Source organism: Centroberyx gerrardi, chromosome 22 (assembly GCF_048128805.1).
Source record: "Centroberyx gerrardi isolate f3 chromosome 22, fCenGer3.hap1.cur.20231027, whole genome shotgun sequence".
NCBI lineage: Eukaryota > Metazoa > Chordata > Actinopteri > Beryciformes > Berycidae > Centroberyx > Centroberyx gerrardi.
In genome coordinates, this window is record NC_136018.1 from 17,935,096 (window position 1) to 17,961,911 (window position 26,816).

The 26,816-nt window shown below is 43.2% G+C and overlaps 1 protein-coding gene across 1 annotated transcript; it reads right to left on the bottom strand.

Moving 5' to 3' along the window:
- Nucleotides 1-50: 50 nt before the first annotated feature.
- Nucleotides 51-25,628, bottom strand: itgb1a (integrin, beta 1a). Its single transcript, XM_071896905.2, has 16 exons — nucleotides 25,350-25,628; nucleotides 11,950-12,016; nucleotides 11,426-11,511; nucleotides 10,939-11,158; nucleotides 10,465-10,635; nucleotides 9,413-9,651; nucleotides 8,916-9,071; nucleotides 8,667-8,762; nucleotides 8,012-8,101; nucleotides 7,603-7,743; nucleotides 5,993-6,195; nucleotides 5,323-5,555; nucleotides 4,860-5,082; nucleotides 3,906-4,141; nucleotides 3,492-3,658; nucleotides 51-1,761 (listed from the first exon to the last, which is right to left on the bottom strand). The coding sequence occupies exons 2-16, from the start codon at nucleotides 12,014-12,016 to the stop codon at nucleotides 1,696-1,698; spliced, it is 2,394 nt and encodes a 797-aa protein (XP_071753006.1). The 5' UTR covers nucleotides 25,350-25,628; the 3' UTR covers nucleotides 51-1,695.
- Nucleotides 25,629-26,816: the final 1,188 nt, after the last annotated feature.

Sequence of the window (26,816 nt, forward strand, 5' to 3'; positions counted from 1 at the left end):
GATAAGTGCTCGTATAGTATAGTTATTTTCAGCCTCACAAAGAGATACACTCACATTTTTTGTACTTTATTTAATAAATAAATTCATAAACAGCATCGGAGAGAACATGGTATTGAAATAAAAGGCACTTTGAAAACAATACTGTATAGGCTTAGTTGTGTGTGGTGCTTCAGAGGCATTTGACTGTGAAAACATGCCAGAGGTGATTCATGTGATGTCTTTGAACAAATGCTCCTAGGTTCAGTCTTACAGTCTAAAGCAGTTTAACAAAACATCTTCTATTGACCTACACAGATGAGTTCACACTGTGCTACTTGACAAGCTGACAGAAAAATAATGAGCAAATATTTTTGGCTTGCTTGACATGAACACAGAAAAGGACCTGAGAATGAATAATGAAATTAGTTAGCAAATAAAACACCATTTCATTTTAGTTGCAACTTATTTTGTTTCATAACTATACAAATCCTTTGATTGTTCGACACTTTGCCACAACTTAACCATTTAAACAAGTGGTATAGAATCCCTTTGTGATAGTATATCAATGCTGAAAATAATTAATGCTGATATTAGACTTCTTTTCATGTATTTACTTCATGTTTTCATCCTTCAGGATAGACAACAATACTCATTAAGAGTGCAATAAAATCTTAAACACTGGATGTTTCTTACCAATGTTAGTTTTCATTTTTCCAAGCTGCAGTTTACTAAATTTACAACTATTTACCACTGCGTAATCTATTGAGGTTCAACATAGCTGTCTGACCTTAATTGAATGCTGAAGATTATCCAATACTTCCTATTGTATATTTGTTCTATATATACACACATCATACATAATGTGCTATGGCTGACACGTTACATATTAAACTCAGGTCCTCTCTGAAACACACAGAATACACAAGAAGTCAGTGCACAGAGAGAAAACAAGAGAGCGAAAGACACAGAAACACAGTGGTTGAGGAAGAGAGAGAGAGAGAGAGAGAGAGAGGGAGAGAGAGAGAGAGAGAGAGAGAGAGAGAGAGAGAGAGAGGGATAGAGAGAGAGAGAGAGAGCGAGACATTAGCTGCAAAATGTGTTAACTGCTGTCACACATACGGGTAAAAAAAGCATCATCACTGAACTATAACCACTGTACAGTATATAGCTATTTGTTCTGTTGATTACTGCAACTTTACTAATTTTTACTTTACTAACCTTCTGCTTTGGCAATGTATAGAATCTCTGTCATGCCAATAAAGCACCGATTGAACTGAATTGAGTCAAATAGAGAGAGAGAGAGAGAGAGAGAGAGAGAGAGAGAGAGAGAGAGAGAGAGAGATTCTTGTCCATATATATCCAACCATAATGTATATCCGTAGTGTACACACTGTGTTGGTACAAAAAAAAAAGCAAAATCCTTTGCCCATACCAGTCCTGTGGCAGGAAAAAAAACACCTTCATTTCATCATCTTTTTTTGCAAATATGCAACTTAAAAGTATATACACATGAACTGTACATCTAGAATACAACAAATGCATAGAAATCAAAAAGTGTTAGTAAAAATACAGATGCAGTGGCCAAAACGTTACATTATAATGATGAAGCGGCTGAAAGAAAATGACAGAAATCCAACTACAAATTCCTCTCATGCCCCCGAATCGATATAGTTGTCAGATACTTGCTAACAGTGTTCATTGGAAACTAACAGGCCATCATTTTCCTTCATATTTGGGATTGACCACAGTCGTGACAGCACTTTTGTAGATGGGATTTTCACCCTGGAAGGCAAAAATGAAAGAGCGAGTTTAGTTGAGAATCATGTTGCTTATATTATCCAGTCAATCATACAGGTATGTCGCATTTTTATGAGTTCCTAACAGGTGAAACGACAATTTTAGAAAAACCACACAGCAAAATCTGGATTACCATTAGGCACAAGTGGAGAACATTTAACACTTGATATGTTGGAGTGAGCATTTCCATTCATCTTACACTAGTAGACAGCATTCGATACACAGTCACAACATGCCGTTTTCATAGTGTACCAAATACCAGAAGGTAGAAACAGGACCTCATATCGGTTTAATCAGACAATACTCACCAGGCAAGGTATCTGTCGCCTGAGGAGGCTATTTATATTCTCAGACACTGAACAGGTTTTGCGACTTTCCACTGCACACTCATGCATTTCTTTTCCAAACTATGAAGGCCATATTCCTTTGTTTACTTAACTGGCTTTCTTTGCAGTTTTAAAAGGATTACGAGGAAAGGTGAAATTACACAAGTGAAGTTGAAAGTAGAAGTGCATCCAAAAAAAAAAAAAAAAAAAGCCCATGCAGGAAACTCAAGTGGAGCAGAAAGGAATACAAACTTATAGGGCGGCAGCTTTACGGCCATAGTTTGGGTTCTGGAACTTATTGATAGGACTCTTGTAAATGGGGTTTTCTTGCTACAGGTAGAGAATGAGGACAGAAGAGGGTTCAGCATGGAAAAAAAGAACAACGGCACAGGAAACAGAATGAAGAAAAGGCAGTATAATAGCATGAATAACATCCAAAGGGAGTGATGGAGAGAAGTCAGAGCAGGAAACAGAGGGGAAGAGAGAGAAGGGAACATTGCTGCATTTAAATGGAACATGGGCAAACTCTCCCAGATTGCCTGACACCTTGATTAAAATGTTAATTAAAAGTTCTCCCTTAATAGTAATCTGGATAGTGGGGTTGCATCCTTAAGTGGGGATGGGAAGGAGGTTCTGCTATCTCTTTGAAGTTCATCAGAGAGCCTTGTGATTACTTTGCCTTGTTATCTTGTCAGGACGCCCGGGTCAGTCAGCGTTCTAATAACAGTCTCTCGTTTCCCATAATTAAAGGCATCTGCAACCCGAAGACGCCCGGCCCATGGTAACAAGAAAGACCCCAAAATACACAGGAGGGGTTTGGGGTTGATCAAGGACATCTGCACCGTCAAACTCACTTTACACTTCAGCTTTAGCAAGAACTCACCACTAGATGGCGGCAAAATACCGTAGATAAACCTTTGCTGAGAAATGGCCCTCTGTCATATTGATATTGGCTGGCGATCGTAAAGAGGGGAGGAAGCAGGAAGGGGAGGGTCTGTGGCCACGCCCCGGAAAACGGCAAACTATGCTCAGGCTGCATAACATTCCCAAAAAAGTCCACACAGCCCGCTACGTTTTCCCTTTTATTTTGAGCGGACCTCAAAAGCAACATATTAGATCGACTTCTGCAGCTGTGAGACTGCTGAGGAGGGGAGGGAGGCAATTCATAATGATATCAGCAGGTCTGCTACTCTCATCTGCCACTGAGAACAACAAATGATCCTCTCAAGTTCATTTCCCTACGGCGATTCGCTTTGAACAGCACCTGTTTTCCACATCTCACTCACTCAACAATGGGAGAAACGCGAACCACCGCCAAAAATCCAAAAAATATTCATCCTATTCATCTCCCGCTGAGGCGGTTCGTTCTCACCGTCCCAGACAACTCACCGTGTCCCACTTAGCATTCATCTTCTCCTTCTCGAACTTGGCGAACTCCCGTCTGTCATGGATGATCATCAGCAGCTTCCAGATGAGCAGCAGGGCTAAGCCAATCAGGACGATGCCGGCGACCACGCCCGCCACGATGGGGATGATGTCAGGACCAGCGGGGCAGTCTGAAACACAGCATGGTGCGGTACTGAGTGAAATAACACGGCGCAAAAATAACACGGCTCCGGGCAAAAACATAACATTACACGACTGTATATGAATAAACAGACGAGCTATTTTCGGCACCCAAACCACCGCAACCCCTGTAATTTCCCATGCTTCCTCTGTTCCCGAAACCATGACTCTTTCCACACCCAGGTCACGTTGCCCCTTCCGTTCATTTCCCAAGCTCCGCCGCCTTTTCCCGCTTACCCAGGGTGTCAACCACATGGACCTCCTTCTCCGTGTTGTTGTTGACGGCGTAGGTGTAGTAGAACCAGCAGTCGTTGGCGTCCCTCTCCTTGCAGTGCATGACGGGGAAGGTGGCGTCGTTGGGCTGGGGCAGCTTCTCCCGGTCCTTCACCTTGATCAGGTTGAAGTAGCTGCAGTCTCGCTCGCACGTGTCCTTCTTCTCGCCGGTGCCGAACGTCCGGCACTGGACGCACTCTCTGTAGGGAACGAGAGTTTTAGTCGCTGTTAGTGATGAGCAGTGGTATTTTACTCTAGGTGTAGTGCTGTTTTCTGAAATTAAATTTGATTGATCCAAGTAGGGAAATTAGGTTGTTGCAGCAGCAAACACTGATAGAATACAGTGAAGAAAAATAGAATATAAGTAAGAATAACCAATGGCTGTTATATAAACATACACAGCTTCAGTGTATTTCAGCATGAGAACATGTGAAGTAGAAATATATGAATGTAAAAATGAATGGATTGCAGCTTCATGAAGGTATGCAAAATAACAGCAGTAGAACTTACTGAGACCAAGAAAAGACGAATGAAAAATGTGAAAATACACCAAAAATATGAATCAATGTATATGCAATATATGACAAATGAAAAGTATATTGCTGTTGTCTGGTGAAAACCTTATATGTCCAAAATATTGACTTTTTTGTAGTTTATCCAGTGGGTTTTGAAAGGTTTTCAGTAGCCCAAGGTTCATAGAATTTACTAAACCCACAGAGAACCATGTAAGTTTTCAGTTTATGTTAAAACATGAAAATCACCATGATTGGACTTATGAGATTTTCACCCGACAACGACGATATGCACATTGACAGCTCTAGAGAAGGCTAATCATATGGATAGAAAGTGTCTTGGCATGTAGCTGTGCACACATACACACATAATGAGTAAAAATGTGTTAAAATGACTTTCACTCACTTGTGCTCAGCACAGACTCCTGGACAGGTGGGGCAGGTTTCACAGGTCGGACCCTGGAACTTGGGGTTGGTGCACTTACAGATGCCGCACTCGCACTTCCCTCTGCCGTTACAGATCTGCTTGTTGCTGGCCAGGCAGGTGCTGGTGTCCAGCGAGCAGTCGCAGGCGCTCCCACTCCACATGGGGTCGCAGATACACACCCTGCACTCACAGCGTCCGTGTCCTGGGAGAAAAAAACACATCAAACGAGGACGGCATGTTGCTTCCAGTTAGGCCGAAACAGAGACAACAAAGGCATCTGAATGAAAGATAATCTAATTTCATCGCAGCTTAATCTCAGACGTGGCGGCTCGTAATCTAATTGGCAAACTGGTTATTATACGCCATCTCAAACCATCACGATATTTCAGATACAAAAATGCTTCTGTGTTGTTATACCAGACATCAACCTCGACACGCTCACCTCCGCACAGCTTGTTCCCGGAGCGGTCGCAGTTGAAGTTGTCGCACTCGCAGTACTGCCCACTGTACCTCTCCTCGGGATTTTCTCTCTTCTTGCACTCGCACGTGCCGCACACACAGTCTCCGTTGTTGCTGCAGATGTCGGTGCCGTTGCGGCAGGTGCGGTCCATGTCCTCCGTGGCCACCTCGTTGCTGCTGCACTCGCACTGTCTGCCCACGCGTCCTTCGTTACACCTGGGACAGAGGGAAGGACGGATGAGACTGCGCCACTGTGGATTTTGGGAACCGCTACGAGCATTACTGTGCCTTATCACTAAAATCATATCGTTTCTGAATAAGAAAATCAATAAATCAATCTTATCAAGTGATTTTAGTGTTGAGTCTTTTCTTAAAACGAGTGAAAAAATGATAGGGTGGAATAATTTCCCTCGTTTCCACTGCAAATTTCTTGATACCAGTGGAGTGATCTGTCTTATTCTGCCTTTTTTCAAGAAATGAACACTTTCAAAATTCCTGAAACAAGTGAAACTGCATTGGAAACAAGTGGAATTATCTCACCACGTTGCCAAGATTTCAAGACTGAATATGAGACTAAATGGATTTCTAAGATGGACATTTTTGCCGTAATTATACAATAACGTTTGCGAAAAATATTCCTAAACAGGACTTACTTGCAGGCTCCACATTCATACGTCCCATTGCCAAAGTGGCAGCGGTTGCTGTTCTTGATGCCATCCTTGTGACACTCGCACTCACAGATGAAGTTGAGTGTAATTTCCACCTCCTCTGTAAATCCCAGGGGTTTAATCTTAATGGTCTCAGACTTTCCCTGCTTGGGACAGCCCTTGGCCGTCACGCCGATGGTAAACGTCACCTAGGAACGAGGGGGAAAGCAAGCAAACCAAGCTCAGAGATCTGAAAGACTGGGTGAGGTTGTCAGATGCTTGTGAAAATCTCAAAACCAAATAGTTCTTAAACTCAGCAAGAGTTAATGTTGAAGTCAAATATGTGCTGACTCAACACAAGTCCAGTTTAACCCTAAAAGGCACAAATAGGGTCAAAATGTCCCTTTGCTATATTTTCTCAAGAAAAATATTTTATCATTTGATGTATTCTTCAAAATTGTTGTCTGTTACTTTTTCCCATATAAATTTTACATTTCTCTTTAGTACATTTTCAGAAATGTGTTTTTGTATTAGTACTCCAGGCTTCCAAGAGCTGGGTCAAAATGACCCTCATTCATTGTAACACTATAAAACATTAGATATATGGGCTAGTGTCTGTAGTGTGTTTGTTTTGGACTTTGCATTTCTGAGAGAGAGACAGTGGAATAAATATTTAGTTTTGTCATTGACTTACATTGTTTTTTAATACATTGATTCCTATGGCAAACATTTGCACCGCTAACATTAAGGCTGTGTGTGTGAATGTTGTCATTAGCTTTTTTACGAGACTGCAACAGTTCAGGGACTCTTTCTACAAAAGCATATTTACTTCTTATCATTGGACCAAGGCTTTTCAGGACTTTATTCATGAACTATACAAAAACCTTGCAACCTTTTGCCCTAGACTCCTTTCAAAATTGTATTCAGGTCCATGCAGAACACAGTTATAATTAATGTATTTAAAAAAGAAAAAATAATGTTCAGTGTACATACAGTATATATGGTGTAAAGAAGGGGCCTGGATAGTTAAATAAGCCTTTTTCATGAAGAATTCCATTCTTTTCAATAAGGGTCATTTTGACCCTGCTCATGGAAACTTGTAAGCCTGTGATGTCATGCATGGTAGGGTTAAATCAGTGTATCTGCAGGTTTCACAAAGCCAAATGTAAGACTTTGTAAGACCTTTTTGATCCTACCGGGCATTTTAAAAAACAAAAAACCCCAAAAAACAAAGCTGGCAAAAACACACTATTTCCGAATGACCATAGTTACTGAAAGTGCTGAAACTATAAATGGGCAGCATCAGGAAAAGGACCTCAGGAAATTCATTGTTAAGGGATATAATGTCCAATTGTATTTAGTAAAGCACGGAGGACATGCAGGTCAAAGAAACCTGTCATTGCATGGTGAAAAAAGAGATTGTAATACTTTTTAAGGACCCATGGATACAGAGTAAATCAATGGAATGGCGCTGTATGTTTTGACACCTGACAGCCTTAATGGTCCGAGAGATTCCCAAACTTTGACTTTGTGGGAGTGTAATTTCCATTTAATTCATATTGTATAAAAAAACAAAGATAAAATACAACAAAAAGAAGATGTTTTTCAATTCCCACCTCATCTCCAATGGAGATGTTGGAGCACTTGCGCCCGCTTTCCCCCTCGCTGACCACTCCGTTCTTACAGAGCGATGTGTAAGCTATGGTCACTCCCTCTGGCAGCTTGCTGTTCTCCAAAATGACCTCCGATGAGAGAGACTGCCAAAAACAGAGAGATAACAACATGAGTGTTATTATATCCTCCGCTGGAATGTCAGCTGGTAGCTTTGTTTTGACAGTGTATAATACACAAAGGCTTAGCCGAGCATTAAATGTGAATAGGTGTTTTGAAATAGCTTTGACTGTTAAACTCCTTTCCAACACACTCAGAATGGTAAATGCTTTAATGTGGTTGATGTAGGTAAATAATACATTAATCATAGCTGTTGAAGGGAGTGCTTGAACAGCGCGTCCATAGTGTACTTACATTGTAGGCATCTATAATGAGGTTGATCACGTTGCTGGAGTTGGCAGACAGTGTGCCCACTGCAGACTTCGGTATCAGATTTTTCAGCTCCTAAAGAGAGAAGAAAGGTTCAGTGCAAACCTTTGTCAATCCTGTGATCTCTTGAACCCCAGTGAGCCACAGCAGGGATTAAAAATACTTTGCTCTTAACTTTTATAGACTGTTGTTCCAGCTGCGGTGCACAAATGCATAGCAGTGGAGTGGCAAAGCCCAAAAATGTACGATTCAAGCTGTTTCTAGCTTTGCGGCATTCTAGATTTAGACGTACAACATTGATTTAAAAACTACAATCATGAGATTGTTATATTGTTCTGAAACTACCATGTGTAGACATAACGAAGGGACTTTTATCAAACTCAGATATAGAATTGGCTTGAAAAGCAGCAGCAGAGCAGAAGGAAGAGATCAGAGTTTCATGGCGATGCTACTAAACAAGGAGCAGATGCATCAGGCCAGGTGAATGCTCCAAAGTACCGGGCTTCATCCAGACACATCCATGCACACAGAGGGAATGAGGAGGAGTATGGCCAAAGAGGGAGGGACATAAACAAAGAAGTAAAACAGAGAGCAAGACACTGAAAACAAGAGTAAGAATGAGAGCGAGAGAGGAACTAACTTTGTACACAGGCTGGAACTCCTCTGTGACTGCAAAGATGGTCTGAATGTTGTTGTCGCTCAGCTTCTGAACCAGGTGGGCAATGGAGGGATAGTCCTTGAAGAGAAGACGGAGGAGACGAGTCAAATTTACACCTCAACAAGCACGAATATAGAGATCTACAACAAAATCTCAGTTGAGGGAGGTAATCCGACGTCTCCACATATGGAAACCTTTCAAAAATAGGCCAAGCAATGTCGAGCTACTTACATAGTAGTGACTCATGGTGTATATATTGTTCTCCAGGTGACATTTTCCGTCATTGGGCAGTACGATGCCGCCCAGCTTGCCATCTCCGGCAAAGTGGAAGCCGGCGTCGGTGGAGAACACCAGCAGACGAGTCACGTTCCTCCAGCCAATCTGCTCCTGAGAAATGAGAAAGAGAGACTCCAACTACTGCCAAACCGTACAAAAAATAAACCCCATCTTGTCCGCTACCAACCATGTACCAACTCTGTAAAAACGAAGGGAGTATATGAGTAGTTGAGAATGTAACACATGCCCCTTTGATTATCATTGCACCCAAAAATCTCCCCGTAAACACCGAAGACTCATAAAATGCCTTTTCACACATCGCAACATTAACCTGTTTATTGGTGTTGTATCGCTGCAAGCAACTGCTGTAACTGTAGGAATATTACCTCGAATTGTGAACCTGAGTGTGTTTATTTCCCATAGGGTCATTCAACAGCGTTCTTCCTGCTTACCCCACACACAGCCACTTGCATGATGGCATCGAAGCCCCCCTCAGGAGAGTCCAGGTTTCCAGAGATGTGCTGCTGGCCCACCAAGGTGTTGAACTTCGATCCGTCGCTGGTCAGCTTCAGGACGTTCTTGTAGCTGAAAGGGCTGGTGCAGTTCTGGTCGCCCGTGCAAGGGTTCAGCAGCTTGGCTGGGGTGGTGCTGATGTATGGCATGACCGTCTTCTCCACAAAGGAGCCAAAGCCTTTGAAAACACAAAGGAGAGACAATATACAGGATAACTGCGGTTGGATTCAGAATTTAAGTTTCATTTACTTTAGCAAAGAGTCAACAAGTTATTTGAATGGAGACTTAACGAGGTGCTTGGCCAATCAGTGTTTACTCCTTTGGTTCGGTTTGTTTGGGCAGGTGAGAACAATGCCATTCGCACTTGGGTGGCACCAAATAATCACAGCGAGATGCCTGAAAATGGAGGTCTCAGAGAACTGTGGTACGGTTCGTTAGGACTGAGAACATAATCGTACCAAATACAGGAAACAACCCCAAAACATACAGTTTTATGGGTATGTTGGTGGTTGTTTGACTGTTGTTCCATACGGTTTTATGGGAATAAGGAGACGGATGTTGACATCTGATAGCCAGCAGCTCCTCATGCTTGGAAAGGCTAAAATGAACTGAAGGCAAACCGCAGTCTGGACTGATGCTCATATTCAGCTATTTCTTCATGTGTTCTTACCTGGTATGAAGACCTGAGAACGTCAGTTACGGCAAAGCGTTCAGACAAGTCCATCATGCTTAGCTAAAGTTACAGGGAGTGGAATCGGATTTGCTTTGACTCCCCCTGCTCCCTGGCTGACAGGTTCCTAAAACTCTGTCCAGTTAATTAGCTACTTGTGAGTCCATGTGATTTTTGTTCACAAGCCCTGGTTCTCTTGTAATTGGGCAGCGTGAACTTAAGCGAACCAAATCCAAAAATGCAACAAAGTAAGCTTTTCAACTATGGTTGGGAAAAAAGAAAACACTGTAGGTGATTGCAAACTTAGATGAAAATCCTTACCTATCCTGAAGTCAGAGGTGATCTTGGACATCTCCAGCATCAGGCTGGTTCCCAGGTTCTTGACATTCTCCAGATCATCCTTCATGGAGTAGGACAGGTCCATCAAGTAGTACAGGTCAATGGGATAATCTTCTGCTCGTTTGAACTTCAAGTTGAAAGACTGGGGCTCGCCTATAAATGCAGATCACGGATTTACAGGATTTGATCTTCACATGCTAGAGAGCAAGAGTACACTACTGTGCCTCAGTACCGTACCCCACACTGTGCACGAGTTACTATACTTGTAAAGAGAACTTCTGTCATGTTATTGTGGTAAATATCTAATCCAAGAGAAGAAATCAAATGCAGAAAACTATGTAGTAAAGGTAAAATAAGAACTAAACGTAGCAATATTTTCAACCGTATCTTATCAAAATGTTCTATCATGACAATATTGCAGTCATATTTCTGTGGTGTTATTTCTCTGCTCCTCACCAGATCGGAGGGTGAGGCTGAGTTTCTGGGGCTGGATCTGCGTGATGTCCTCTGGCCTTAGCTTCTCCGCTCCCTTGTTGCGATTTGTCACCATTTTGTTCTTGAGGATCCTCTGTCCTCCACGTGGGTTCTCGATCATGGCCTCTGCACAGCCCCTCTTCCTCAGAGACTGCAGCTCGTCACAACGGGTCGACACGGTCTCGCCCTGTTTCAGGAAGTCCTGGCGGCGGCACAGAGTGAATTAATGCCAACCTCAAACTGGACAGACTGGACCTGATATGCCTAAGACTGAGTTGGATTTCCCTGCAACATCAATGGCTTTTACTCTTCCACATTATGCAACAACCAAAACTAGACGCTTAGCCAAACTATCACTATGTTTTCGTTGTAATGTAATGTTTAAGTGCAGGCCTACTCAATGCACCACAAATGGTATGATACTGCAATTCTCAGTAATGATTATAGCTGACTGCTTCGATCCACATACTGGGTCTGTGCACCAGCCACATTTGGCTCCAGCCTGGATGCACTCCCCACAGTACTTGGCATTGGCGTTGATGCACTCGTTCCCCTCTGGGTGGAAAACAAAGAGAGAAGAGGAGGCACAGAGTCAGACAGAGCAGCGGCACAGCAAAGTCCCTGCAAAGTAAGCAGCCCGTTAAGCCCCCCGTGTTTACACATCAGTTCATCTGGAACATTGTGCGGCTCGATGGTAATTGGAGACAGAGACGGAATACTCCATCTTTTCCATTATGCGCTACGCTCCATAATGCTAAGGTGGAGCTCCACTTCTGGTTAATGACATCATTAGGCTCAAGAAGCCTGCCTCTCCTCTAGACACGGAGGTGGTCATCGTTCTGAATTGTACGCTTACGATGCGAGCCGACATCAATGCAATTACATCATGTTCTGCGCGGTCAGTGGGCAGAATACTGATGTTGTTGCTATATGTAAGCTGACCTTGTTTAACAAGGTGTAGGTAGGAGATGAGATCTGACAGGGAGATCTTACCTTTCTGAGCGCTGCCGTAACAAAAGACTCCTAACAACGTAGATATCAAGAGCAGCTTGAGGTCCATCTGAAAACACACAAAAAGAGCCACTGTTGATTTGAAAAGCAATATGTCAGCTGTGAATATCTCTTTGTTAGCAATAATAGCCGGGACGCTTGGCGGCCTGAACGCTAGGATTCATAATATCCCGGACAAAAGGGTCCCGAGAGCTAGAGAGGGTCTCTAAGAGATGATGGATTGCATCTGTAAATGGCCTAGTTATAATTGGAGGTAATAAACTATCCAGTGGCAGGGGCTTTGCTATTCTCAGTCGGTCATAGGGCAACAGGGAGCTAATTCAATACGACCATTCTCACACACAAACACACACACATACACCAACTTAGCCCTAGCTTGGAGTGCCGCCTCCATTTCCCTCCCACCCATCCTTCTTACTGTAAATAGCCTCGTCTCCCTAGAGTCGACCCCTCTCCAGTCATGTCTATTGATCCCCTGTCTGTGTGTAGGCCCTTTGGTCAGCCATATCAATGAATCATCCCCTATTTGTAATGCAAAGCTCATGACTTTCTAATGACAAGGGGACTGAATGGCCTTTCTCTGGGCTAAACGGCCCATTAGTGAACAGCCTGCAACAAAGAGGACAGGGATGACTCGCTTGAGTTTGTAGTAATAGCTTTATTGTCAATAAATACTGTGCCTGACGCACTCAATCATGAGAACAGAGCAAAGGATACGGTCTGTACTTAGTTAAGGAATGGGTTTTTCAGTGATCCTCATTACCATTATAAATTCTACATTACTGCCACCGTCTCAAAAGATTTAGTTAGCGTTGACATGCTTTTGGGATCCTCACCACCTCTTATTAGCAGTTATAATAAATGAGCGCTGGCAAAGCTTCTACAGAGAGGCACCATACCAATGGCCTTATGTTGTATTATGGTGGCCTGGCCAGCAAGGGTTCACTTTGCGCCGAATCTAATTAACATGTGGAATGTACGACCAATTTCCTGCCTGACTACAAATCACCAACTCTGGGGAGTTCGAGTCATTTTAAAGAGAATCGCCACAGTAGCTAATGTCTACCACGCTGCATATTAAAGCATGTGGTTCAAATTAAGGCTAGATAGACGGCAATAAAGCCACTCAGTGAGGAACCCCCCGACTTAAAGACATAAACTGCATAAAACAGAACTAAAAAATGTTCCCTTTATAACCTTGCTAGACCATTGGCTGTTGCTGGCTATTCATAGTGGCTACATTAAAAGACGACATTCCCTTACACTGTGGTAAAGGAAGCTCTGACGTTCAGCATGCACGGTGTTGAGTGAAGCATTCCTGAGCGCCTGTGTGTTCGTGTGTGTGTGTGTGTGTGTGTGTGTCCATTTATATAGACACAGCGGGGTAGACAGCCTGTCTGCAGCCCCCCAGATTAGATCAGCTGGCTTGAACCTCTTCTCTACTGCTACACATGTGTGTGTCCCTGCATGAAATAAACACCACAATTACCCCAGCTCTGACACCTTCACAGTGCACTGTCTCTGTTGGACATGCTTAAGGCAATTAAGCCAGTGGTCTTAAGCTGGAAGATAAAGCTATAGCTCAAAATAGCTGTGAACACTTAAAACAGAGCAAAATGGTAAACTATTGAGCAAACTGCAATGGTTTTAGTTATTGTGAGAGGTTGTGCTGTGATTTCTTCTAATGTCGAAGTAGATGCATGCAGAATGAACAACTGATTTCACTGGACACTGTGAACACTGAGCTGAAAGGCAAGGAAAATATATTCACATTCCTCTTACAACAAAACCACAAACTCAGTTATTTCCTTAGCGTTCTTGCTGGGGTTTGGGCTTCAGCTCCAGCTCGGAGTTCCAGGGAATCATTCAAATGCAAACTACGTCTATAAAACGCCAGCGAGGTGTCAAGTTAGAAAAACAACCACGGCGTCTTCTATCCCATGAAGCTTAGCAGCTGCAGAGTGGAATGCTCTAAAAACTACAGTAAAATATAGAGCAGAGCGCCGAGAGCAGGCCAGGAAAGGGCAAGGAGCAGGAGCTAATGCTGCCTTCAAGTGCTCCTGAAAAGCTCAGAGTTCAGAGGCTGTACATAAAACTTGTCACGCATTTAAGGTGCTTTTGGTTGGAAATGGTAATAACATGGACCCTGTAACTAAAGTAGGTTTTTAGTGGCTGTTCTATTTTATAAATCTGGCAGCACAGAATTACTTTGTGCTGCAGTGGCAGAACAAAGAGGAGGAAATGCACATCAGGCATGAAAATTATGCTTTAATCAATCTGTCGAACAAAACTTATACCATCAATTGTTGACACAGCTTCCATACTTACTGCCACCAGTTTTACCTCAAGATGCCCTAAACCTCACATTTCAGCAACCCAGGTATCACAAAAAATTCAGACTTTCCCAGTTGAAAAAACAATATTTCCGACAGTAGTTGAAGGCAGCCTCAATCTGCACATCTTTATATGAAAGCCCCAGCAACCATGATGCTCAGATACCATATTTGGACAAGCATGACAATGCCAAGAATGTATATCATTGAAAACCACTAAGAATGATACACAGTCAGTTTGATTTATTGGGTTTGAAAAGTGCATGCCCCAATAAGCAAACATTCATAAACAGCTTGAATATTTTGGTCGTATATCTTGTGAGACATACGTGAATCACAGTGCTAATGCAAGGGAGGGAGGGATGGGGACTATTAAGGGAATTTGGCAAAACAACCACAATGCTCAAAAGTATTTCTGCCCATGGGACAGATTGAAAATAAAGGAAAATTCCAGGCAGCATACTGACACCGAGACAGAGCAGCGCTGGTGTTTCTATACAGAAAACCACTTTATTTAGCGAGTATCACCTTGGTGAGAGAACCGACAATAACACACTCCCACTCTCTTCCCGTCACTCTCCCTGCACTGATTCTCTGTCTCTCTGCCTCACTCACACATCAACACACACACAAAACACTTGCATGTTATTCATCGACGCTTATCCACTTGTCACACACACCTGAGCTGTGACTAAGGACGGCCCGGTGTTTTATCGGCTCCTGCGAAGCTGTCCCAGCTGGCAGGAGAAGGTGATGCATGGCAGACACTGTGGTGCGTGACTAAAACGGGCTGAGGCTCTCAGGCATTCCTGAGGGACTGAGCGCTCCCGGACCAGGATAGTAAACTGGGACCGGGAACACTGTTACCGCACTTTGGGGAAACGTGAGCCATGACAACCATGATGCAGGGAGGCCGTATTTGGACCGGTTGTAACGCCCCGTTTCTCACAACCGCCCCTCCCTACCCCATTTTCTCATGATTATCTGTCCCGAAAAGGATACAATTACAATTCAATATGTGATATGGGGTTCACAATTCGACACAACCACGATACAATGTAATGAATAAAAGTTCAATGACAACAAAGTGTGACTGTGCAGAATTATGTTTATTTCTGAGCCAGAAATCTTTCTAGCAATGGCATTGGCTTGCTAGAATGTAAACAACAATTTTAAAATGTCATTACAAAGTGCAAATAATTTGGATGGAGAAATGTGAAATTGTGATGGGCATTTTTCTGCCCCACAATACGTTTTGTCACATTTTCGTATTGGTATATATTGAAATTCAATATATCGTCCCACCTCTAGATAGGAATAGTTATTCTTATACATTCCCTAATTGGGATGAGTTATAATAAATTAAATTATGGTGAAATTAAACTATTCCTCATTTTAATAGGGACCCCCAAGGACTCCTGGGGGTCCTGGGCCGCAGTTTGTAAACCACTTGTGCAGAAACCCCAGCTTATCCGTGCATCTCAGTGACAGATCTTTGTCATGAATGAATGGATTTACTTTCCTTTAAAAGTAGCTACGTCTGCAAGCACTTGGCAGCACTTACTGCAGCAAGTAATACCATGAATAATGAGAACGTCCACAGCAGACAGTGGAGACGGGCAGAGTGAGGGAGGGAGAGAGCGAAACAGACAACACTGCAGAAACACAGAGCGGCTCAGAGCGGCTCAGAGTCACAGTGCTCTTTGCAGGAGCGGGCCGAGCCCTGGGCTTCCTTCGCTCAGAATTACTGTTCTTCTCCGGCCGTGAAAAGGAGGAATGGAAAAGAAGGAAAAACAGGAAAGGGCGGTCCGCAGTTCCCTGCTCGGAGGGGAAAGGGGTTGCCTCAAGTCCAAAGGGAAGGATCTTTAAGACTTTCCTATAGCCTCTACTCAGTTAGCCCTTTATTCTCTCCTATCCTCCCTCCTCTATTTGTGCCTGTCTGTCTCTCTCTCTCCTCTCCTTCTCTTGTGTGGGTGTCCAGGGTTTCTGCAGGTTTCAAGTTCAATTGAAGACATTTTTAATACCAATTAGAATGAAATGTAAGTCCAATTTGGCAAAAGAAAAAAGTGAAAATGAAAACAGATTTCTATTTGGAGAAATAGAGCAAGAAACCACAACATTTTCAGACCATTACTATTGAATTTTAGACTTACAATGCTATTTTTAATTCTATTCTATTTCCTTCTAAGGCCTTGAATTTAGATGATATAACTTTAAACATTTTAAGATGTTTTCAAGACCCTGCAGGCAACCTGGTGCTGTCTGTGGCATATCTTTGGCATCCTACTCCCATCCTCCCTTTCTCTCTCTCTCCCTCCCTTGTTTCCTCCCTCCCTCGTTCTCCCTCCCCCTCCATACCACCCACACAATTGCTCACTTCACTCCCTCCATTGCCGGCCAAGCTAAACCGTGGCCCCTTGACTCCGCATACCCTTCAAACCAGAGCGGAGTGGGGAACATGTCTGGGCCCGGAGACGTACAAGCCGTCCGACAGAACTGAAGGAGAATACCAAACAGTGTCCGTCTGTGTCTCTAACTCCCCCCCCACTGCACCCCACCCCACCCACCCATCCGGAGGACCCTCTCATAGCAGACAAAAGCAATGAATCAAGCTGCCCTCTGAGACCAGGAGCGAGGGATGGATCCTTATAGTGTTCCCACTTCACCGTCCTCTCTTTGCTCTGAGAGCCTCTGTGTGATAAATCTTACTAATGAGGCTGATGTTGATGTCTTTTATTTTTTGGTTTTGGTGCTTCATTGTTTCCAGGACATTGATATGGGCAGACAGTCCGATGTGGTATTATTTCTAATGTGATCTTTCCACAGAAACACTACCCCACAGACACAGTAATTGATAGGGATGTGGGCAAAAAAATGACTAGAAATTCCATCATAGTTTCCATATTACATGAGCATTTCAACTTTGAAACTGTTTCTCAACAAAACAGCTTATTCAGATAGAAAGCCCAGTGAAAAGTGGAATTCCAACCAGCAAGGGGAAGCAAGGGGAAGGAAGGGCTTCTCAACATTGCCAATAATGTTAAGGAGTCCACTTTCCGTCACACCTGACTCAGTGTGTCATCACTTATTTTTACTTTCAATGAAATGTAACATGATGTAAGGTGTCATTGACATTGGTTTCTATTTTTGTATTCTGTTTTTCACGTCACATAGGGTCACAAAATGCTAACAGAGTTGTAACAATAGCTAACAAGCTAACCACCTGGTAACTTTCTGTATTTGTCTTTGTCATCCAGTCAATTTTGAAAAAGCACAAGACTTGGTTTGCACCATTTTGAACAACAAAATACATGAAACTGTGTTGAAAAGTGTGGGAAAATGTATGCTAACATGCTTTCATTAGCCATAGTTAGCCAGTTAGCATTTTAGTGGTTTAAGATCATGTTGGTTTTTAATGGCCATGCATTTGTTTCTCAAAAATAACAGCAAAACGTGACAGAAGATGAGAGGAATGTCCTATTTATTGTCGGAATACAGGAAAAGTTAGTAGGAAGAGACAGAAAAGGTGAATTTTAAATCTCTTTACAGTGTCTACCTTCTGGATGCGTCCTTTTCTGTCATGGTGATTTCAGACCCATTCAAACCACCTCTTCAAAGCAACCAAATTGCTGGCCTATGTAGCCTATGCCCTTTCATATTCTAATATACTGTAATATTGCTTTCATTGTATAAGAACACAAAAAAGCGTACAAACTTGAATGTACTTGCTTTTGGAAAGTGCTCTAAAATAATGGAAAATTATTTACCCTAGATATTGGAGGAATGTTGAGAAATGTTGTTAACATTAGCTTAGCAGTTTAGCTAGCAATAAGTTTGTGTATAGCGGAACATGAGACAAAATGTGTCATTGGTGTAAAATTAAGCAATAAGCCATGAGAAGCCACACTTTACAGAGATTTTACAACAGGTAAGCGTCATTAGGCACAACCTGGTGCAAAGTAATACACTTTAGACAGTTCTAAAACGAAACCACTATCAAGCACTGCATCAAGTGGCATACTGATTTTATAGAATGGTTGTGTTAAAAAAGAAAGAATGCAAATATTCAGTAAAACTTATATTTTAAATTGGTAATAATGAAACAATTATAATTAGTTAAAAGGTATTCTTTGGCCAAGCAATATTGTTCTTGAACAGTAGCTGAACAAAGTGTTTGCTACTTGACACAGTACATTGAGGGGTGATTTTCAGCATTAATATTTAAATGATGGTTTTACAGGTGAAAATTAATTGGGTATTTTACAGCATCCAATGTAGCTCAGCCAATCAGAACTGAGGACCAGAACTATAATGATTCATTTTGTTATTTTGTTTAACATGAACAGTAACAGGACAGCCTGTAAGCCAGCTTCATAGTTGGAATTGGAAAGGCAGCTCATTGCAGGTCTGAAAAATGCTGGTCTAACCATTTCACACAAAACACTTAGCCACACAGGGTGGCTCGAAGCCAGCATCCCCCTCATGTGTGGCAGGGGCTAAAGATACACTTCTGGTGGAATATTGCCTTGAAAGGAACTTCAGGTAACTGCAGTGCTTCTCCAGACAGAAAATCAATAGCACTTAAGCATTTTTCGATCCTTTTCCACGCCTAAAATACATTTGCTTTGAATAGGGTTCGCATATTGTCGCGGCTTGTCCGCCCTCACTGTTTGAGCGGTTCAGCAGAGACAATTGAAGCAAAACCTCTGGAGGAAGGCCAAGTCCACATCACTATTCACGGCTCCATCTCTGCGTTGAAAATAGCTGTGCAGTGCTAACAAGCTATTTCTGACTCATCCTCTCCACCTGGCCTCTGCACTCACTCCACAAGTCGACCCACAGGAGCTTTTGAGGGGCACAACAACATCAAATTGGTTTCACAAGAAGTCACAACCTAGTAGACACAGCAGATAACCTACACCTTACCAAGTGGTGATATGACTGATGTTCTACCCTCATGACTCGTTCTAAAAATAAAGGAGAAACATTTGACTTGAGCTTGAACTTGACAGAAGCTGCACTGAGGCATCTGTAAAATTAGGCATTTTTACTGAGGCATCTGCTTTACCGTTTATGTGATCCTCTCAAAGCAGACCCAGACTAAGGCAGTGAGCATCCAGTTTCTCACCACCGATCACCAGGCTGAACGCAGACTGGTTTGGGGGATCCAGTGGGGATGCCTGTCTGTGACAGTGTGAGCCCAGGGCTCAGCCCGTGGAGCTGGGAGCTGGTGTACAGTAAGCCTCCCTAGTCTCCCTGTGTTTGCTGAGTCGGCCCTTCCTTTGCTGGAACACAGGAAGCTCAACCCTATCACACAGGAAGCCTGTAGCATGCTGCCTGGCAACCAGCCATGTCTGCCCCTTGAAGCCGGGGGCCTGAAGATGAAATATTTTGTATCCAATGGAGAAAGGGGGAGAAAAAGAGGCAGAGAACAGGAGAGAGAGACAGAAAAAGAGAGACAGATACCAACAGAGAGAGACAGAGACAAAGACAGAGAGAGGACCAGACTGCCTTGTCACAGAGAGTTGAAAATGTCGTGCACTGCCAAAACGGCAGCATATTGTCTTTGTGAATCAAGCGTGTCTGATGCCTAGACCTAAACCAGGCCATCCCTGTAATCTAAGCTCTGGGAAAAAGCTAAACAAGCCTGGAAACTGCTGCTGGCAGCACAGCCAGGGGCCTGATCCCTCCAAGAAATGTGGAAATTAACAGACGGCTGTCACAGACACTAATTCTCTGAGACCATTTACAAGAGTCAACACAATAAATGTGTTGCTTAGACGCATGGCAGCAGATTGCTGCTCAGGATATAAATATTTATAGTGAGAAAGTGATTGATCAACAGCTTATGGTGTAAAGACCATTGCTGCAGGGCTAAATAGTCCCTACAGTCCGTCTGCTACTGGGAGACAAACTATTATCACACTCATCCAGAGCACAGAGAGGCATCCAGTTCAAAACAAAAGAAGGCAAGGGAACTTGAATTCTTATGTTAACACTACAAAGACATATGCATCAGAAACAAAACTGCACATATGCATTCTGCTTACATATAAGCTTAATTACACCCTATTGCCCCCCCCACATACACACACAGGCACGCGCTTGTGCATGGCCAGCCACATAATTCAACATGAGAACAGCTGCAGGGAAAGCAAAACAGTCAAGCCGTCCAACAGAAGCCAACACGTCACAAAGGCCGGGGAGGCACAGACTGTGTGGAAACTGCTGCTCTGTTTTCCCTACACAGACAGTTCTGTCAAAGCCGGGTCTTAATCTGACTTCAGCTCTGCACCCGGCAGCCCGGACACCTCCGCCGTATTTCTGCTGGGGCCCCAACGCTCCGAAACTGGCACGTTAATGACACTCAGATGTCTTTCATTAGGCTGCGGGCTCAACACTTGAGCTCGAGGGCCTCCGTTTCCGCCGCCACGGGGAGAGCGAAACAGTCTGCGGCCCTAAAACGGTAAGCGCTCGGCAGGGTTCGCGCGCTTCCTCCTGGGAGCAGTAGAAGAATAACTGTCATGTTCCATTCTGCAGGCGTTCCTCAGAGGCCGCGGACTGGACGCCGTGTTCTAAAACGATGTTTCCGCTCGTGCAGAGCTCTGCTATACCGCTTCCAAGTTTGATATTCCTGAACAACGTACAGCTGTTGCTTGATATAAATTATTTAAAAAAGCCCTTGTTGAATCAAGTATTGAGTCTTGAAATGCCATTTTTGCAAGTGAAGTGAAAAACCAGCAACTGAGCGAAATGATTTCACCTTTTTTCTAGAATTTGCACGAGTCACGTATCATATTCTTGATACTAGTGTGGTGATCTGCCTTATTCTGCCCTGTTTCAAGATACTGACAAATCCCTCAAAAAATGTGAAACTGCATTCCAAACAAATCAAATTATTAAGATTTCAATTAAGATTCTAATTCTATTCAATGTTTTCAAGATGGAATACAAGACTAGATGATTCATTAAGATGGATATTTTTTGCTGTGTGAGTTTTATGAGGAACTTGCTGAAAACTGAATGCAAATGGAGGCGGTTGGTATGAAGCCTGCTCATCGGTGGGAGGGACATAGTTGAACAATATGTCATCAAACATGACCCCATTAATTGCTTGATGAAAAAAGGGGCTGGTCCAGTCAGAACAATGGAGTCCAGCTACACAAGAGAAGCTTCCCAGACTCTTTAGCAAGAGTCTCATGATGACAGAGCTTCTACATACCTTTTCCCTAATGTAATATGTGCTAAACATACATTGAATCCACATAAATTGAATATCCACAACCTGGGAATTCCCCAAGTCTTATGAGCGGGTTTAAACAAGACCCATATTTATGAAGTTATAGTATTATAGTGTGTTTTTGCCTCTGGACTTGGTGAAGAACCTTCTTTCGCACAGCTGGTGACTCACTAACACCATCAGACATCTGCATCCAATAGACCACATCTACAAAGACAGAACACATAGACTTTGTTCACAGACTTGATCGTCTTGGTTGTATGTATCCATGCATACAGGGGCATGGGAGCAAATCAGTAAATTACATCTGTGAGGTAAATGATGAAGACAAATTCTAATGAAGCAAACAGTGACCCAAATGATCTGTCATGAGCTTTCATTGCTTCCATCTGGGAATTATCAGGACCGACTGCCTGCCAAGTCTAAGAAAAGACTTGTTGACTGGGTAAGTCACATATCAAAAGTTACAGATAGGGGGGAATAATGAAATATGGCCGACAGAAATCTGCTTATAGGAGCTACTGAAGAAGCAATGTTTATCATCATAGTTCTTGACGTGTTTAGAGAAAATCTTACAGCCGAAAATATTATGGTCATTTCATTTAGTAACACAAAACAGACACGCCATTGTCGGTGTCGGCGATAGGCGAGCCATTGTTGGTGTTTGTGAATAAACCCACATTTCCACACACAAACTCCTTCACATAAATAAACCGAGTGGGGCTGTGAATGAAAGGCATACTGGAAACAAACAAAGTCTCTTTTCCCACTCACAGACCCTCGGCGTTAAACTTCAAACTGTCACAGTAATAAACGAGTACGCTAGATCTCATAACACCGCAACACTGCTCTACTATTTACCACCGATATAACACGTTTAGTTTTCTCAGCAGACCTCGGCTAGCAGAGGTCAGCCGTAACCACGTCATTCCTCACAGCGTCTCTGAAGCTGTTTTTAGAAGCCAGAGAGGCCCCCCCCCACCCGGCCCCGAAAAAATCGCGCCGCCGCCTTTGGAGAGATAGAGGGAGGGAGGGAGGGAGGGCACAGGGAATAGTGTCAGGCTAAAACCAGCTCTGGAGGTCACAAACCAAAACCCAGACTGAGGCCCAGCCCGCAATCTAGCTGCACAAATACACAAAATCTGTGCCAAAAGATATTTTCAGAAGAATGGAATAGGACCCACGTGGCAAAAGAAGTCCTCGTATCGCATAGGAGAGAGTTGAGAGTTTTGCATGAAGTTTAATTCACATATCATAGATTGTTTCTATTGTAGCTGGAGTTCACATTTCCATTTGGTTTGTGTAAACTCTCACAGTTCAGGAAAAGTCTGTTGAGATTTTAGCTTCTTTTGGACAGACGGGTGATTCACCGGCTAACAAATCATAGGTAACTGCTCTTCTGGGATCATCACCTTGGTGTGTGTGTGTGTGTGTGTGTGTGTGTGTGTGTGCGTGTGTGCAGTGGGGGTAAATGGCAGTAACAGGCGATTATTTGTGCCACTTTACGCCTGAGATCTTCCCCTCCGGCACAAAGCGTGTGTCACGGAGGGCAATAGTACACATTCATCACTTCCGTCTCGCAAGGGACAACACATAGGGTCCACGTCTCTCTCACACACACACACACACACACACACACACACACACACACACACACACGCACACATACAACCACCAGAGCACACATTCATCACTTCCGTCTCAGGGGGACGAGCTCGCACAGAAGGTTCGTGTCACACACTGACACAAAAAACACACACACACACACACACACACACACACACACACACAGGAGAGACATCACATGTCCTGCAGAAAGGGCTGCTGGGTGTGTCTCTCTCTCTCGTAAATCAGGTGGGAGCCCGGCCCCCCTCCGGCAGCTGCTCACCGGGGGCTAGAGGTCACATCCATTCAGCTGGTAGCCCCCCCACCCCACCCCACCCGCCCCCACCCACCCACGCTACCGTCTTACAACCCCCCACCCACTCTCCTACATTTACCCTCCTCCTCAATTAGCCCCCTTCCCTCCCTCCCCCCACCCTCTACCGCCTCTCTCCTTACTGTCCGTCCTTCCTCTCCTCAATTAGCCTTCCTCCCTCCTTCTGACATGCCCTCCCTCCCTCTCCCTCCCCGCCTCTCCCCTGCCGTGGCGAGGCAGTGCACCTCCATTTCCCTAATTAAACTGAGAGCCCCAGATCCTCCAGCCGCCACACCGAGGAGTCAGCGCGGTCAGCTGTATTTACAAGGCTGGGGAAAGCGGCCTCCATCCCCTTCAGATGAAATGGGGGGATGAATCTCTGCTTGATCCAATCAGCGGAGGCGGGCGCTGCCTGTCCTGCAAGCAGCTCTGACAGCGTCCTATTGACTTTTAAATGGCAGCAGGCTCTGTATTTGCATGTTGTGCCAGACAGAGAAAATAACACCTGTCTGCACTAGGAAGGAGAAATTGATGGCCGGCATGTAATTCACAGATTCACACACACAGAATAGCTCTGGTACTTCCAGAAAAAGGGAAAGGAAAAGCAGCGATGCGCTCTAAACTTGAGGAAGTCCTCCAGGCCAGTTGGCATCAGTGGATGGGTTACAGTGCAAAAGGCAGGATGTGATCAATCCTTGACAAATCATCAAAGGCTCCATGCAGATTCGCTAGGAAAGCTGGTGTCGAAATAGGAATAACCCAGATAAAACGGTAGACAACTACTGTTCATCATCTTTGAAGAATCCTCCCCCTGCAGTCCTGTTTACTGGCTCTGCTTCAAGATCAGATGGTGGTATATAATGACACTGGTTCAACAGGAGGCCTTGATGCACCGATACTGTGACAGATTGACTTTATTATGTCTCCACACTACAGGATCACAGCCTCGATGGTGTCTGAGGACAGGACCTCACTCACACTTTCATCTGTTGACATCTCTCTCTCTCTCTCTCTCTCTCTCTCTCTCTCTCTCTCTCTCTCTCTCTCTCTCACTCTCTCTCTCTCTCTCAACATCTCATGTGAAATGATCCCGGAGTAATTTGAACAGATCATATGGGATCACTTGAAGACAACTTGGAGCCTTTTCGTACGACCGTCCACATTAATGGCAACAAGTGGAAGACAGCCTGTTGAATCTGATCCAAAAAAAGAGGGACACATACTGTAGATCACAATATTTACATACATATCATAATATCAACATAAACCTCATTATCTCGTTATTACAATACAGACTGCATACCAGCTCAATCACCCCCCCCCCACACACACACACACATACACACACTCTCACCACCACTCTTCATAATGTATTGAGGCCAACCTGCACAGCCCACCACCTAAAAAATATTCTTGTATCATTTTGAAAGATAAAGATCAGTTTTGATAACCCTAAAAAACAAAAACAAACAAATATATATTTGTACTGTTTACTGCCCTTATGAAAAATAACTATTGCAATCCTATCATACATCTTAGAAGAATTCCATACAAATACCACAGCACTCAGAATACTATAGGAATATTATAATGATATCACATGATATAAAAACACTATAGAGTACCATAAGGTCAGTATAAACTCACTACTGAGTACCATAGACACATACTGTAAGTCCCTATAGGAATATTATAGGAATATTATAGTGATACCATAGGAGACAGAAAATACCACGAAGCACCATAAGGTCAGTATAAACTCACTACTGAGTACCACCGCTACACTATAAGTCCATATAGGAAATCATTATGGGGAGTTTTCGTTAGAGTGGGATTAAACAACATAACCTAAATCTTAGATATCATCTTTTAGGATGCATTGCCTGTTTACCTCGGCGTCGTCGTGTTATTTCCTCGGCAACATAAAGAAGTATCCTCTTTAAAGATCCCAGTGATGGTCCGCTCTGCAGCAGCACAGACAGCAGCAGCAACTACTGCCCTGTTGGCACCGGGGGCCACTTTCTCCACCGAAAAAGTCACGGTAGATTCTCCCTGCTACTCATTCCCCTCCGACTCCCTCCACGGAGAACAAAATATATCAAAATAAAATGGGGGAATAGCTCGATAGCTGGAAAGGAAAACAATATCCCGGTGGCTGTGTAACCCCCCTCTCTTTTCCACGATCTAAATCAGGGAGAAAGCGGAGAGACGAGCCCGCAGCGCTCCGCTCCTCCTGCCCGAGCCAGACCGCTGTCAAGCCAGACAGAATAATGCATGGAACTTCCGGTTACAACTTTCAAAATAAAACCCAAAATAAAACGAACACGTTATCATCCAAAGTACCGAAGTTAAAAATACAAAATATATTTAAGGAGTCTCTTTTATGCCCACAAAAGTTCCTTTTCACAACATGAATAAATAGCCATAAAAGCCTATAGATAGGCTATGCCTACTATAAATATATACATTTATAAAAATGTATACTTTTAAATAAAGTTATTTTACTGCATATATCCATAGCCATATAAGCCTACTCAATATACCATGCAGGCTACACATATACGTAGCCTATATATAAATGACTTTTGGTGAAAAAAAGGAACAATAAAAAAAAAACAAATTGTTTCCACTTTGATAGCTACGACTATGGACTTTACTATTCTTATTCTATATAGGCTAATATATGTTTTATAAATAGTGGAGGAAAAATACAAAAAGGAATATTCAATCACAAATCCTACATCAGAAAACGTGGAGAAATGTTATCTGCAATCTTGAAAAAGTCAGTTTCACCCCACAGCAGTGGCACAATTATTCCCTAAATTATATGGAATGGGACCTCCAGCACCTGGTGTCAAGTCAGGCAGATAAGCCACTGACATGCCTTGTGCTTGCCGTATACACACACTGTAAACTTTATGTATACAGAGCTGTCAGAAATTCACGCTCACAACCCTTATTGGAGATGCTTTTATTTTGAAAGCAAAATCTTCTGTTTTCCGGTATCATTCTGGCTAACTCTGGCTCACTTGACGCAGATCCTGTCTGATCCTCCTGCTCACGTCACCGCTCGAGGACAATCCCACTGTTATAATTGTCTATTTATACAGATAGCAGTTCACCAATATGTCTGTCAATTACACGTTATAACAGTTTGTAAATTTATTAAAGTTGAAATCTTTTGGGGAGGATAAAATATATTATGACCAATGATAATTGTCTTAATACTACTACTACTACTACTACTACTGCTACTACTACTTCTACTACTAGGCTACTATTACTACTACTACTACAACTACTTCTAATAATAATAATAATAATAATAATAATAACAATAACAACTTTAATTGCATAG

What these genes read in the sequence shown, in the direction of transcription:
- itgb1a (XM_071896905.2), bottom strand. Translation starts at nt 12,016, where the DNA reads ATGGACCTCAAGCTGCTCTTGATATCTACGTTGTTAGGAGTCTTTTGT. An exon ending in CAGCCTCACCCTCCGATCTG is followed by an intron (nt 10,636 to 10,938) that starts GTGAGGAGCAGA and finishes CTGCATTTATAG; the next exon opens with GCGAGCCCCAGTCTTTCAAC. An exon ending in ACATCTCCATTGGAGATGAG is followed by an intron (nt 6,196 to 7,602) that starts GTGGGAATTGAA and finishes CCTCGTTCCTAG; the next exon opens with GTGACGTTTACCATCGGCGT.